The following is a 15,877-nucleotide window of genomic DNA, read 5'->3' on the forward strand; positions in this document are numbered from 1 at the left end:
TATACTCCACCCTTTCCTGCTTGGCTCTCATTATGGCCATTATTGTTTCCCCTGTCAACGAGCAAACAGCCTTCTGGGCTGGTCAAGAATCAATTAGCAGGAGTGTTTGCCAAAACTCTCCTAAAATATCCCCTCCCCTCTGTGTCCAGCGGGGCGTTTGCTACTACCTCCCGTAGTACAGAGACTCCAGGCAGCCTCAGTCATGGCTATGTGCATCTGCAAAATGAAACACCCTCTCCGAGGATAAATGGGTCAGGGAGTGTGAGCGGGGTGATGCAGGAGAGAGCATCGCAAGAACCCGAACCGATTTCTGTCTTCCCTATGTCACCCCCACCCAAAGCATGCAGATGAAAGCAGCTTTATTCGTGACATTTTAATAAATGGGACCAGCAGGATTAATAATAAATTCTACTTAAAGGGAAACAGTCCAGAATTAAAATATTTAAATATATGCATCTTACTTTTAAAACTGTATCTCATTAGAACTGAAGTACTTGTGCATGTGTAATGTGCTCCTCACCATTAACTCAGTTTTCTCTGTTTCAGCAGGGGCTTTAGCAGAGCCAGCAACTCATTGCACGTAGCTCTGAGCAGCAGTTTTGAGTGCCTGTCCATGTCCCTGCCTGTAACGCTGGCGCTGGTGTAATGAAATCCTCTCTGTATAAGAATTAATATTCCAGTAATGCCCAGAGGTTGTAAGTGTGTAGTTAATAGCTCCCAAGGCCAATGGAAATTAACACAGCCATAGCAGTCACACATTACTTGCTGCTGGTGCAGTATATCTTTGTGAAAACTAATATAGAAAATCATTCTCTTAAGAATAGCATCAATTAACTGATTTAATTCAGCGATTAGTCACAAAATGTCTTATTCCTGTAGTGCTCCCAGTAAGTAATTTGGAAATACCTGATGATTAGGAAGCCAAATGCAAGGTGTATTTTTAATTTCAGTAGGCAATCCGTGGCTGTGTTGTGCTGAACTCTGTAAGGCAGCCGTGGGCGAAGCTTTGGAAGCTCTCACAAGTAGGCATTAGTGACGCTTGATACCACTGGCTGCAGATAACCAAAAAGATATTGCATTTGCCACTGTGATTCTCCAGCGCTGTTTTACAATGAAATCCCCGTCAAAGGGTTTCTGCAGCTGTGGGTGCATCCTCCCCACAGGAGAGGGTGTGCACCCCACTGTAGGGGCTGTGTGCAACCCCGTCTCGTTATGATTAACTTCCATGCCCACCAAAGTTTAACAGGAGAGACAGACAAGGCAAAGCAATAAGACTTGGGAATTTCCTAATCCTTGCTTTTCCTACCTGAGGTAGGAGGGTCAGAGATGATGGGGGGAGAAAAGAGAGCGGCTGGCAGGAATCTGCCTGTAAGCAAGAAACAGCGCTTTGTCTGGTTTTACGTGAACAGTATGATCCATCCTTATTTCCCATTACCTCAGAAAGCCCCTATTTATGTGCTGGAAAGGATTCTCCCATTAAACGGACTACCAACGTCTCTGGATTCTTGCAGGGGAAATGTTTCCATGGTGTACGTGCTCCTGTCATTTTTCTCTCTCCTTAACCTTCAAACGGCATTTCCTCTAGCTGTGCAAGGTGTACCTTGCTTTCTGTGCTCTCAATTAAGTAAATAAGCATATGCTTGCTCTTCTCCTTTTGTCTTCGTGCCCTCATTATTAATTCCAAATGTTGAGTCCACTCTCCGCGGTGGGGGAGATGAAGGGGAGGGATGGGGTTGGCTCTGCAGCCACGTGCCCACATTCGTATGTTATAACACGGGAGGGTACAACTTGCCGGCTAAGGGTGAGAGTCGCATTAGCCCTCACCTCCTGGCCAGACTCTGCTCAGCGCTGAGCAGTGCGTACATGCTGCCTGGGTACTCAGAATATGCTGCGCGTCCCCTCTAGTGGCTGATGCGTACTGAAAAGGTACCTTCAGTCTGGTACCTCTAGCTGACAGATTGAAATCCAGCTTTTCATAAGGTGCTTTGTGACACTCATGTTTAAGCAGGGAGCCTGTTATGGCTATATTACAGAAAGTACTACATACTTTCCCCTCTGAATATTAGCCTTTTTAGGGTCTTTCAATTTAATAATTCAGATTTTGAAATACAACAGCATCTGGCTACAGGGAGTGTTGCAGTGTTGGTGCTCGAGGTGCCCACGGTGACAGTGGCCAGGATGAGTTGCATTGCTGCCATGTATTTATGTCCACCTGGGGCACATGGTATGTGGGTGCATGGGGCAAGCTTGGGGTTGTAACATGAGTTGTGTCGGCATGAGTGCACAGGAGGTGACAAAGCACTCAAAATCCAAGTAAACTTTTCAGAACAGGGACCATGAGAAGGTGGCAGACCTCGGGGAAGGTGGGGTAACACCACTGGCTAACAGCGTCCTGCTTCGGTTCCTCTTTGCAGCTCGGGAGTGAAGACCCTGCCCCACAACGCCAAGGTGCACTACAACTACGCCAATTTTCTGAAAGACCAGGGCCGTAACGTCGAGGCGATCTACCACTACAAAACTGCTCTCAAGTAAGTCCCTTGAGGGCCTGGTGCGGTTCTGGTTGTGCGGTGCAGCCTGCCATTAGCCCAGCCCTTCCCCACCAGGCACGGGGTGGGTTGCCGGCTCCTCGCCCTCGGCTCCTGTGGGACAGCTTGGCTTTTGGAGGCTGGGAAAGTTCCCTGGCTTGGTGTTTGCATGTCATTAAATGAAGTAGCCTGGCTTCCCTCCAGCTCCGTGTGTGTGTGTGTGTGTGTGTTTGTGTGCTCACTTCAGTATATGGGATAGAAATGTTACCATAGCTACACATTGAGCAATGAGGTGTCATTTACTTGGCTGAATGTATGCTGGTAAGCAGGAGGTAGTTGTCATAAATGCATTTTCAGGTTCCTGGACCATTTATCTTAGTAAATTGTTAATGGTGCGTGCCTGGAAAATGCCAGTGCTGTAGCCATCTGAAGTGCAGTAATAATAATAGTACTTACTACCTGTATTGAGGCTTCTGTCCACAGAGCTTTGCATGAACACTAAACTAATTGATCCTGAAAATGCTCCTGTGCAGTAACAGGGTAAATATCGTTACTGTGGTTCCGTGCAAGGGGAAGCTGAAGCAGGAGGGTGAATTACCTTGTCGGTAGATGCATGGTAAATCTGGGCCTTGGGTTGGGCTGTAATATGGGATGTCTCCTGTGGTATTTCAGAAGGACCCTCCTGACCACATGTGGATGGGGTCACTCCCTGCAAGCAGCATCCCTCTGTTTGCCATTCCTACCAGTGATGTTAGTGCAGCTCAGCCGGGCCCTTGGCTGCTCCCCACTGCCTGGGCAGCGCTCACTGCAGCAAGCGGGTCACACCAGTTCCCAAAACCTCTCCCCTCTGGTCCTGGGGGCTTGGGAGAAGGGACAAACCCCTCAGGGGAATAAGTGCAAGGAAAAGGCGGGGAGCGGAGGTGGCAAGGGAAAACAGGCATGGAGGGTACAGATAATATGTTTGGGGGAAAAAAAGCATGTGTGTGAAGGACAGACAAGGGGAGGAGTGGCTCTGCTGCACAGCAAGGGCAGAGCTGGCTCCATAGGGCATGTCAGGAGGTGCAAGAAATGTTCTTTCCTGACATGTCATGTAGCAGGAAGCTCCAGAAACTACATCTATGTTTTGTCCTCTGGCTAGCTGACAGGGTTATACCAAAGGCTCTCCAAGAGCTCCTAACCCACCCAGGTTAAGCTGGGAGGACAGGAGTTTATTGTCACAAAGGAGGGCCTGAACCTGGGTGAAGGTGACTTTTAGCGTTTTTTGAGCAGCATCCTGTTCTGTTTTACCACACTGGGCATTTAGGAAGTAATTTAGAAAAACCTCCATCCTATTTTTTAATGTTTCCAGGAACGGAAAATCCAGCACAACCATTAATAAATTGTACTGAAGGTTAATTACTTTGGCTGTTGAAAATGTTCTCCTTTATTTTTAGTCTGATTTGTTTAACATCAGCTTCCAGTCATTGGGTTTGTTTACACCTTTAAACGCCACACTGCAGAGCCCATTACCAAAAGTCTGTTTTCTGTAGAGTGATCAACTCCTCCCTTAACCTGCTGCTTGATACAACCCGCTGAGGTAGCTACTGGTGTTTTCAGTGTTATGCGAGTTTTTGCAGTATTCCAGTCGTTCCTGTAGCTAGTCTCTGAACTTTCTTCAATTTACCAGAGAAGGCCATTGCAAGTTAAAAAGCAGAGGGACTAACAAATATTATCCAAGCCCCGCAAGTGAATGCGCAGGTACCAGTACACACAGTAATGTAACTGCTTTCTGCTCCTACCGACATTGCGTCTGCTTGTGTAAATGGGATTTGCTGACAAAAGATTTTGCTCTTCTCTAACTCAGCAGTTCCCATTTATTGTAATTATAATGCTGTCTTCTGCTCTGCAGTATTTCAATTATGGAAGAGTCTGTTTTGAGAGCTGATTGCAAACATTTCCTCAACTTTATTAGATAGCACAATTTGTGCTGATGGTATTATTGTTTATAGAGCGTCCAAAGCCTCTTCAGGGCTTGGAGCCACACAGAACCAACCAAGCTCTTCTCTGGGTGCTCGGTGTCTCAGTGGCACTGGTGCTAGTGCTCCAGTTACTTCAGTAATTTCAGGATTAGTTGGCACTTTTGAAAAGCGAACCCCTGTCCCCACCTTGCACATTGGCTATGTGACCCAGCAGCGCAGACCAAGAGTCAGGAGTCTCCTGCTGGCTCCATCACTAGGAAGCTGCATTACTGGGTCCCACCACCTCATCTCTCTGCACTTAAGCTTTCCTTATTTTTACCCCTTCTTCCCACCCCCGTCACAGGGAAATAATTTGGGGCCTGTGTATTAAGCAATAAGCCAGTGTAACTAAAAAGTGTAGTGTGTACTCCTGTTGAGAATTACATTCCCTGTTTTCCCCTCAGATATACCCCTTCTGAAATGTCTGAGGTTGTGTGTAGGTCTTGCAGTCTCCACTAGGTGCCTGCACATGACGGCTGTGTTGAAGTGGTGGAGAAGGTGATGGATGCAGGACAGGCAACATGACAGTGGGTGTAGTGGAAGACCTTAGATGGGTATTACAGACAAGAACAGATTTCGTGTCCAAGCTGTTTACCCATCCTCACAGACTACAGCTGCTCGGATTGTAGACCAATTACTCTATAATTAGAGAGAATGAAGTAGTAGCTGTAATATCCTGACCAGATTTTGATGGTTCAGGGTATTTTTGGCCACTGGCCAGACCTGAAAATGGAAGAACATCTGGGAAGCAGAAGCAGTGTTCACTCCATGAATTTCCTCATCGTGGAGTATGCAGACCAGCAGCTCAGGTGCTAACACAACCAGCTTCCCGGACTTTCCCCCAAGTACCCCTCACCAGGAGTCTGCAGGTGAGTCCAGGTGGATCCACGCTCCCCAGGTTCCAGAAAACATAGGCCCTTCAAGAGGCTTCACAGTCCAGTGGCAGCACTGTCAGAAGTAATGGGAGATCAAAATATTGTATCTGTCTAGCGCGCAGTAAGCAGATCAATAAGGGAATTAATAGGGAAATGGAGTCAATAAGGACACAGACTACCACCACCTGGGAGCTCCTGGGAGGTAGGAGAGGGAGAGCAGCAGCATCCCGTACCGGCTCTGTCTGAGGCACGTGGGTGATGGCTCATCCATCATTCCAGCTCACTTCTAAAACTTGTGCCAAATTACAGTGTAGGTCTGCTTGATCTCTGGTGAACGAGCCTAACTGTTTGCTAAACAAAAGTGATCCTGTCAGTCCGCACTCGGCTGCTTGAACCGCTTGCAATTACCATTCCACCAACGTAATGATGTGTTTCCAGTCCCTGCTTCTCTGCCAGAAGTGTCGGTTGCCGTGTAGCTGTTCAGCGAAGCAACCCATTACTCCTGTGAAGTAGGCAGGTGGTGGTGTCGCTGCGGCTGTGGTAAAGGATGTTGAAGTGCACACAGGTTACGTAGTGAAATGATAGCAATTGAGATTAAATCCTGGGAAAGTCAGTCCCCGGTGCTTTAGACGCTTGCTCCCATTCCCACTTTGAAAGGCGGGCAGGATCCTCCGCTGGCAGATGTTGGTGTATCTCTGTTAACTTCAGGGCAGATAGATGGTGGAGTAGAAGAATGTGTTTTCTCTGACAGCAAAACTGCAGGGCAGGTTTCCAAGGCAAACTTGGCAATTGATCCCAACAACCACCTGTTGATGTCATTGCAGGTGGCCCATCAAAAAACTCATTCCTCACCCAACCCAGGGGCCAATGACACAACACCCTGACTTAGGCTTAGGTAATTAGTGCAATTTAACCATGCTGTCCAAGAGCGGGAGAAATGAAAACTGAAATGAAATGCAAAACTGGAGAACAACATTTGAATTGGAGAGGGGGAGAATGAAAAGGAAAAAAAAGTTCTGCGTATGTAGGAAAAGCTCCTGCTGTACGTTGGGTTCCTAAAAAGGGGAATGGAAGCAGAGCCCTTCAGAGATGCGAGATGAGTTACGCATAAAGCAGACCTGATGAACAGCTGGCGTTCTGCGATTGTAGCAGTGGGTTATAAACCTTTCAGCTTACCTTCAGTAAAACAAGAAAACACACTGCTGGAATATAGACTGCTTCACTGGTTTGCCTGACATATGGTAGTGACCCCAGGAGATACTTGTTTGTTTTTTTTCCTGCGAAAAGTAAAGGCCAGAAATACTCCATCTGAGATGTGGGTTGACCATGGCTACTCTGAAAGCTGGCCTTAATATTCTTGCTGCTGCTTCTGCTGAAGGTTTGTGGCTGTTGCTAGGAATTTCAGATACCCCCCTGCTGCTGGAGATGAAACAGTGCTGGTCTTATCTGAAATAAAACTTGTCTCGCCACTCTTGTGTTTGTGAGTGAGAATATGAGGTCGTGCAACCTCCTGCAAATACGAAGAACAACTCCAATGTGCTAATGAAGACATTTTTGCTGTTGTTGATAGTTACCAAGCTTTTGTGCTGCTTCTCCCCAGCCTTGTTTGCTTGATGTTGCTGTTGAGATTTTTTTATCGTTCCTCAGGAGCGCGCAGGAGCTGACATGCAGAGAGAGGAAAACCAGCAGAGCCTTAAAATCCATTTGATGAACATTCAATAACCCTTTTAACAATGAAGGGGAAAAAAATTCACCTTCCCTGCTATAATCGCAGTCATTCAAAATTTTCATTCCCAGAGCAGCTCTGTTTTACCCTCTGTATCTCTGTGTTTGTTGCCAGGGCCATGCTTCCCATGCACGGCAGATCAATGTGAGCAGCAGCAGGTGGGGCTGAAGGAGGTTGCTGGGTTTCTTGCTGGAGTTGGGTGAATAAATGTGCTAATAATAATTCTGTGCTATTCAAGCTACATTTCTACATCCAGCAAAAGGTCAACATCTAAAATTTCATGTTTGCACTTTTGGACATAAAAACATACAGATTTGCCCTTAATTAAAAATGTGAGTAGAGTATTCAGATGAAAGTTGCAGAAATGAAATGAGATTGGGGGACTAAAAAAGGAAAAGTTGCTGGAAAGAAAGAAATACCAACAGGGAGGCCAGGGGGGAGAGAGAGAGGCAGACAGACTCAGGCTGGCCCTGGTAGCATCAGGCACCCTGGAGCAACCTGGAGCTGCTCCCTGGGGTGCTGCTCTTTCCTAAGGGAGCCATGGGCAAGTGTGGGAACTGACTCTTATCATCAGTGGAATATCCGATAGTATAGAGTCCTGCAGGAAGTATCCACCATATATGTAATACTGTGAGTTTATGCACATAAATGCACCAGTGTGTGTACCTCAGAGTGCACACACCTTTGTAGTGTGGCTGTGTGTGTGTATGTGTCCCTCAACAGGTTCATAGCCATAAGCTCCCCTTGGACTTTGCCTGCCAAATGCTGCTGACTGAACAGAGTGAGAAGGGGACCAACCTGCCATGAGCAGATCGGTGCAGAAACCTCCATTCTCCCTTCTGGCATCCTCCAGAGAAGGGAGCCTCCAGTCAGTGAGCAGGAGCCCTCAGGCTGGCTTGCTTTGCAGCTCAGGGAGCTGCTCTGATGTTCAGCCTTGAGAGAGAGGAGAGAGTGGCCAGGAGGCAGATGAACCCGTATGAGAACACTTGGTGCAGCAACGTGTGCAATTTGGCTCTTGCGGTTTGCAAATAATATGGTTTAGGGCACTGCTCACAGCATGGAAACTGGGAATACTGGTTTGAGGCATCAGAAAGTGTCATGAGATCATACTTGCGTATACTTGGTATTTGAGTGCAGGGTAGATAGCAGGGGAGCGAGGAGGAAGCAGTGTGGGTACCGTATCCATATCCCTCACCGAGGGAATAAAATCGGTGCGTAACATCACTGGAATGGGTAGAAAAGGCGCAAGCGAGGCTGCTCTTTCTCCTCACTCCACTTTAGAAATAAAGCCCTAATGCTGTAAGGGAGACTCAGGTTTCTTGCTAAGCTTTCCCACACACCTTCCCACTGGGTTTTTATATATCTTAAATCAACATTATCTGGGGTTGTTTAAGTTCGGTTAAATTGCACTCTCCATGCAGTAAAAAAAATGTGTTCGTACAGCCCCTTTATGTGCGTGTGTGTCTGTGTGTATGCCTTGAAAATGGCTCTCAGCGTGGACTGCAGGTGGCCTTGGATACCATCTGTGATTTATTTCTGGAAAGAATTAAAATACCAGCACCATTTGTTAGCCTGTTTTTACAGTGAGTCAAAAATGTGCAGCGCTTCTTGCTGTGACTGCCAGGGCTGCATTTGCTCCCGAAGCCGTGAGTGCCCTTCTGACGCTTAATGTTACTTAGGTCGGGCCCTTGGAGCAAGCCCTCTGGTTAGGCATTTGATGAAACATCTTCATAGAGATTTCACATAATACCCTGTGTTAGTGGATGCTACAGAGTCGAGGCAGATCACGTCCAAGCAGTCAGAAACATCTTTGTGCAGTGTTCTTCTGAATCGCACTTTGACAATAGGCTTTTGGGGTAACTGGTGTTCTCATGCGCGTGTATGGTGGCTGTCCTGAAGCTAGACAAAACTGTTGAGGGATTTAATAGTAACTGATGGCCGAAAAGGCTGCCTGATAATTTGAATCAGAGATTTAATGGCCTTTACAACACAGTGCATGGGATGATGGCCAAATTACTTCAACCAGTGTAATTTATTTTTGAACCTGTTCTCTATAAGGCACAACAAAGCCCTGCCTAGTTTGGGGTATACTCCACCTCTGCTCAGTTTTTCTGTTTTTTAGTGATCAAATATCAGTTAGTCAAGGCACAGACTTTTGTTTACTCAATAACCAAACTGGTGTAAGTGCAACCACGAGCTCTGATGCAGCGGCAGTGTGTGTGCAGTGTTAACTGCATTGACAGCGATGGAAGATGGATGTCCCTGCTGGCTGGACAGATATATTTATAACTCACCCCTGGATACTGGTATTTACAGGCAGGGCCGCTTCCTAGAGCATGGCTTCTGTCATGGGTGCAGGTCCTTCTACACTATCCTTCAGGGACTTGCTGGCTTTTCAAACACATCTTCTTGGAGAAGGGCCTCCCTCAGCTATGAGAATGACTTCTCCATAGCCTTCCTCAGACACTGAGTCACTGCTCTGACTACTTACATATCAGGGACTGATGCTAAAAATCTGGGGAATGGAAAATGCTTCCTTAATGAAGCTGGAAAGTTGTTGTCTTATTGGCACAAGACATCTAATTTGATTTTTACATGGGCTATGCAGAGAGAAACTTATGGCTGTATTTTGCTCATGTTCAAGTCTACTTTTCACTTTTGGCTAATAAGGACTTCTAAACCAAGGGTTAATTACTTGTTCTGACAGCTATTTCTTTTTCCCTAGCCTGCTGTCCTTGTCTTTATGAAAACTTTGCTCAAAGAATGACCAGGTAGCACTGATTATTGCCGCGCTAAATCATCAGAGACTTGCCTTCGCCGGTCCTTACCAAGGGGCAGCAGAAAAATTGGTTCCCAGTGCGTGTCTGTCAAGGATAACCTTGAGACTTTCCGTGAAGGCTTAGCAGGAGAAGTTGCAGCGCTCTGCTTACCCCCAGACATTTGAATGGCCCCTTTGAGCAATCTGGGTGGTGCTGGATTGGGGTTGCTCTGATTTACACTGAAGACTGAGGCAACTCCCAGACATCTCGGAGACAGCCGTGATCACAGGTGGCAGTGTGGGGCTGTACAGCTTTCTCCAGCACCTGTGAACCCTGGGAGATGACAGGTGTGATTTCACCCCATCTGCTTAGGCGAGATATATGTTGTTGTTTCATCCCCTCATGTAATGATTCAGTTGGAGAACTCACCCGATGGTCTCCTGTTTGCTGTGGTGTCCTTCTAGTTTCTGTGGGCTCTACGGAAGCACCTGCACTGTTCACGCTGTCTGTAAGTCAGGTGTGTCATGAATTCTTAGTCCTTTGTTGGGCTTGAGTGGTTTCTGGGATTTTCAGGACTTACATGGATCCTGCATAAATTCTTTATGTGAGAGTATAAGCAGGCAGCCCAGTTTGATAACCTCATGTTGCCTCAGCATTGCAGGGAACATGGGAGCTTAGCGGGAGAGGGTTTATTTATTTATGTTTAGCTGTGACATTGTTTGACTTAAAATCTTTTTTTTTTTTCTCCTGAGTTCTAAATCTTAAGCTTCTACCCCTGCCCAAGTTTGAAAATTTAATGAAAATTTATGAACTGTAATATCGTTTAAAGTGCCACAGGTTTGTTTTTTAATTGGCATGCTTCTGGATATGGTTGGTTTGTGGTTTTTTTTTTTTTTGGAAAACACCCAAAATGGCTCTTTCTTACCCCATTTTTATGCCCCACCCCCAAAATTAAGGACCACCCCCCGAAATTTGGGGCACCCCAAACCGGAGGGGGTCCCCAAAATTGCAGGGAACCCCTCAATTAACAGATTAAATCTATTCAGCTTCTATTTTTATTTTTCCCCACATTTCTGTCCTGGAGAGGTTTCCCTCAATACTAGGCTACAGCGTGTCTCCTGTTCCCTGCGCTCTGCCCATCAGCCTCGGAGGCTCACCCTGGTGAAAGGGTTTGCTGGTGGCAGCTGGGCTGCCGGACAGGGGGAGAAGCTGAACCACCAGGACCTTTCTTCCTTCTACCGATCCCTGGCTGCAATTCAGCACTCACTATTTATACTGAATTGGCCTCTGGAGGTCCCAGCTGAGATCAAGATCCTGCTGTGCCGGCCACTGACCGTAGCTGGAGGTTGTCATCAGTGCAGAGAGCTTGTGCTGTGAGCAGAGAGGCAATAACTATGAGGAAGTGAAGTTTTATTATTGTTGCTTTAGGGACAGGGCATGGAGATCCTGAGAGACAGACTTGTCCCAGGCCACATGTGAAATGTGGCAGAGGTGAGCACTGTCTCTCAGTGTCCACGCTGTAGGTGCCCAGTGCCAAAATGTGGGTGATTCTGCCCACTAGAAGGTAGACGACATTTGAGGTGGGCTGGGGTACCCAAGGCATCTGGGGTACTTGCCCTTGAGCAGCAGCAGAGGAAAGAACACGCTGGGTGGGTGTCTGAAATAGTTGTAGGCACTGGTGATCAGGCACCCCCCATCCCTGCTTGAGCAGGACCTCTATCAGGACCTGAGCTGGTCCATGTAGCACCAGTGAGGACCCTAACGGGACCTGCAGAGCTGCTCAGGGATGCTCTGAGAGCCCCCGGCCCACGCTGGGGTGGGATAGCTCCCTCTCTTATTCCTAGCATTGTGTCAGGCCCTGAGCTGGACCACCTCATAGCTGAGTACGTGGAAATGGGCATGATGTAATAACACCCAGTGCTGGGCCGTGCTGCCTACAGCCATGAGACTGGCTGCTTTGTCATGCTTTTACTAAAGATTATGCCTGAGGCTTTCAAAGGAACCCAGAAGCATTAGATATCTCACTTGTCTGACTTTTAACAGGATTTCCATTAAAAAAAAAAAAGAAGTAAAAAATCCCAGCCTGCCACAAACCTTCTGCCAAGCTGAAGGGTGTTACCTTTGAGGAAATATTGATGCAACTACTAAAACTCTTCAAGAGAAACCAGCTGCTGCTTAATATTGCAGGATCATCTCTCCTTCTATAAAAGGAATTCAAATGCTGCAAAATGAAGGTCTTTTTAAGAAAGACATAGGATCTGATTCCGTGACCTACATGTCTCCGCATCATGTAGAGCAGCTCTCAGAACAAGGTGCCACGCTATTGTGAGGTCATGGCCTGAGTTGTTGCCAGCGCAGGATTGTTCCCAGTAGGATGACTGGTCTCTGAATTACATCAAGTCAAGTTTTAATTCAACCTGACATAGAGCTTTATTGAGAACTTACGTAAATAAATACATGAAAATGAGCGTGATGTAATATTGAAATTGGAAAATTGGCTTGAAATAGTATAGTGGGGTAAATATAAAGCAGCAGTATAAAAATTTGGCACAGCTGAAACATTATTCACATTGCATTCTTACTTTTGTTGGCAAAATGATGCCAATAAAATATATGGTATGTGTTGGAATGGGGCAAAACATGCGTTAAAAACAAGTTGCCGTGCTGCCAGCAAGTAATTGGGCTTGGGTAATTAAGGCCCGACTCTGTGCGCTTAATCTGGCTGAAGTGAGCCTTGTGGATGCTGAGCGTTGCGGCAGGGCCGAGCAGGCACCAGGAGAACCAAGAGCAGGTGGCAGGGAGGCATCCTGCGGTACAGAGGACCAGTGAGAGGAGGTCCATCCCAGGGCTCTTCAGCCCCTCTTCTCCTTCTACCACGAGAGAGGCAACACAACCTGTTTTCTCACGGCGGTGCGGCAGTGGTAATTAATCACAGCTGCTTCAAAGGTGGAGCGTTCCCTGTGATTGCTAAGTTTAAACACATTCTTTAATCAAAAGGTGCATTAACAAAAAAGAGGCCCGCTAGATCTCCCCAGCTGAATCAGTTGGTGATTTTTCTCTCTAGCAGAAATGAATACGCTTGGAGCTCCTTCAAATCTGGTGCAAGATGATGCTGGCAGGTTTTTTCTTTCTGCTGCTGCTGCCGTGGCATGGCCGTTAGGTTAATGATGGCCAGTGTTGCTTACAGCTTTTACAATGGCTTCAAGGTCTCACGTTTTAAGTCACTGGGAACGTGCTTTCAACAGGTTTATTATCAGTGCTTGGCGGGTGGCGAGGGGCTGGGTGCTGGGCTGGGGCATCAGGGAGAGTCACCCCCAGTGCGTGACATCTCAGGGCTGTCCCAGCTCTGAGAGTTGGCTCTGGACTGCTTCCAGTAACCTCTTTTACCATGCAGTGGCTGCAGGGGGGTTGCCCGGACCCCTGAAAGCCAATGTTGCAGCCTTTTCCCTGCTGTTCGGGGTAGTTTCCCAGGCTAATTGCATGTTAGTCTGGCCCCATCCCCTGTTGCTCCCTGCCCACCGCACGGGGATGGCTGTGCAAAAACCACATAACACTCTTAAGAGCGAGTGGGGAGTTGTCACGCTAATGCCTTTTGCCCCCTGAATACTGCTGGCACCAGCCCAAAGGCCATTTAAGGCAGGACTACGAGCAGAGCTTGCCAGTTGTTTAAGTGGTCTCTCTCTCAATCTGAATTAAAAGAATTAAAATTCTTGGTGGATTATAGGTTGTAGCCATGACAACAAATTCCCTCCCTTTCTCCTTTTTTTTTCTGGAATTGTCTTGTAGTTCAGATATGTTGCCAAACAAAATCCCTGATTTTTTAAATTTTTTTTTTTAAAAAAACAATGTTTCAGGTAATAGCAGCATTAAATTAAAAAGCAAAACAAATGGTCATCAGTGTTTTGACAATTGTGTATGTTTTATGCCTGGTATCTTCTTGTGAAACTGGAAATCTCTCAACTGTGCAAGTCAATAAGGCTTTTGCTCGGTGGTATTAGAGGGAATTTTGCTAGCCTAAAATAAGTGGGGATAATTAGTAACAGGAGTTCCTGTGCAGTGTATACCTGTAACAGTTAAAGGGAAAGCTGCTTAAATTTATTCTGACAATTGCAGATACAGCACTGGAGGAATCATTTGAATTATTCATTCTGCAACAAGGAAACATCCCACTTGTCTTCTCTTTAGAAATTAAATCCCAGGCTGATTTAAAATATACTTTTATGGGTTGCTTTTTTTTTTTAAAGTAATTTTGCCATTTCAAGACTTGTATTATAATTACCTGTGAATGTAGGTTTTTAAAGAAAATTATTCTGATTTCTAAAAGGAAGGGGAAACTGATTTTTTTACATGAACTGCTTCTTGCAGAATAAGTTTAATGAAATTCAGCTTTCTTTCATAAATAATGCAGCACTTGCATTTGATTAGGTGAAGCCTAGAGGAATTTCTACCTAATCAGATGCATAGCAAGAAGGATATTGCCTGCAGACTGTTACCATTATCAATGGTGGTGGCAAGGAAAATACAGCTCGGTGTGTGTCCAGTTAGAAGGCTTTGTTTCTTAAGAGAAGTTGCAAAACAAGGTATATATGTTCCAACAACTGATTCCTTGCATCTCAGAGTGTCCTGGCTATTTGTAAAACAAAGTCTGGGTTCTGAGTATTGTCATTATTGTTGCATGAAGAGACTTCAGGTTAACTGGAGACCTCCTTGTCCTGGTAATGGGTTTCTGACCCTTCCAAGAAATAAATACATGTGGGGAAGAGACAATCTTTGCATCAGAGAGCTTACAGTCAAAATAAGAAAGGTAGGCATCGGGAATCATTGGTACCAATTCCAAAAGTCTTGAAAAACAGCACAAACCTCCTGATAACCTAAAAGGGGGGGGAGGGGAGGGGAAGAGTGTGTGTTTCACCATTCATTAAAATAGTAGATAACGTACAGCAAAAAGCAAATCAGTTTGCAAATGGTGTATCTGCAAGTTTTGCAGAAACATTTCGAGAGTTCTTGAGTAAATGTTGCTTTAATTAGTCACCTGTAGTCAAGTTTTATGATGGTCTGCAAATCCGGCCACGAGATTTTGTTCTACTTTGGTTTTATCCCCAGGAAGCTGCTATTTACAGCAGTGTGTGTGCGCATGAGCAGAGGGTGGTTTGATTAAGGCCATTAGTCCTTTACTCATCATCCATATTAATAAATAAAAAAGGGCCTGAGCCCCATTCTCTAGCTCTGAGGCCAACAGGCGTAAATTGACCTGCAAGCATTCAGTAAGTGCTTGTATCCTGCGAGAGACAGCAGCTGAGCCCAAGCAGGTTTGGGGACCAGACCCTGGTCCAGGCTCAGCCCTGGACCGCTCTTGGGAGCTATTTGAGGGTGGTGTAAAAGGGTTAAGGATCATATTAGCAGTATAACAGCGTGGATGGTTGTGGCCTCAGGCTGTGGTTCTGGTTACTTTATTAGAAGTGATGCTCTCTTAGGGCTAGGTTTGGCTCTGGGCTGAACTCAGTTGAGTGGCATCTTGCTCTACTGCCATAATGAAGTAATATTCCAAATAAAAGCATAAGGAACTGAACCCTAATGGCAAAGCTCAACAGCACTGCCTTATCTCACTGTGCTCAGATTTTTCTCTTAACGTTTGTTCAGATATGTAAAATTGCAAACATTGGAAGTTCTTCGGGCCAGATGCTAAGCGGGTTTAAGCTCACAATTTGTGCTAGCTGAGGTTCTGGTTTTTCACTTACGTTTCTTGGAAAGGGCAATGAGATGTAATGAATAAATGTAAACCACAAAAAATAGAGCCCAGGATACATGGGAGATGTGCTTGCATCCTGTGATAGGTTTTAAGCTGAGCTCAGAAGTGTATTTATGGCACTGCTGGTCAGAACTGTGCAATTTAAAGGTGAAATCAGTTCTCTTTTTTAATCTTGCATTTTCATGCCTTTCCAAATCAGTGCAAGCAAATCTCTTAGGCCTAAAATGTCATGGGGGCACTAGAGGC

General features: G+C 46.0%; 1 protein-coding gene across 1 annotated transcript in view; it reads left to right on the forward strand.

Annotated features, from left to right (window-relative positions):
- The window catches only part of TMTC1 (transmembrane and tetratricopeptide repeat containing 1), a 134,870-nt gene that overhangs the window by 94,116 nt on the left and 24,877 nt on the right, over nt 1-15,877 (forward strand). Inside the window, exon 10 of the mRNA XM_009883633.1 lies at nt 2,415-2,528. Coding sequence (XP_009881935.1) covers nt 2,415-2,528 — 114 coding nt within the window. The remainder of the gene's footprint in view (nt 1-2,414; nt 2,529-15,877) is intronic.

The sequence above is a fragment of the Charadrius vociferus genome, unplaced genomic scaffold (genome assembly GCF_000708025.1).
Source record: "Charadrius vociferus isolate BGI_N301 unplaced genomic scaffold, ASM70802v2 scaffold304, whole genome shotgun sequence".
Classification (NCBI taxonomy): domain Eukaryota; kingdom Metazoa; phylum Chordata; class Aves; order Charadriiformes; family Charadriidae; genus Charadrius; species Charadrius vociferus.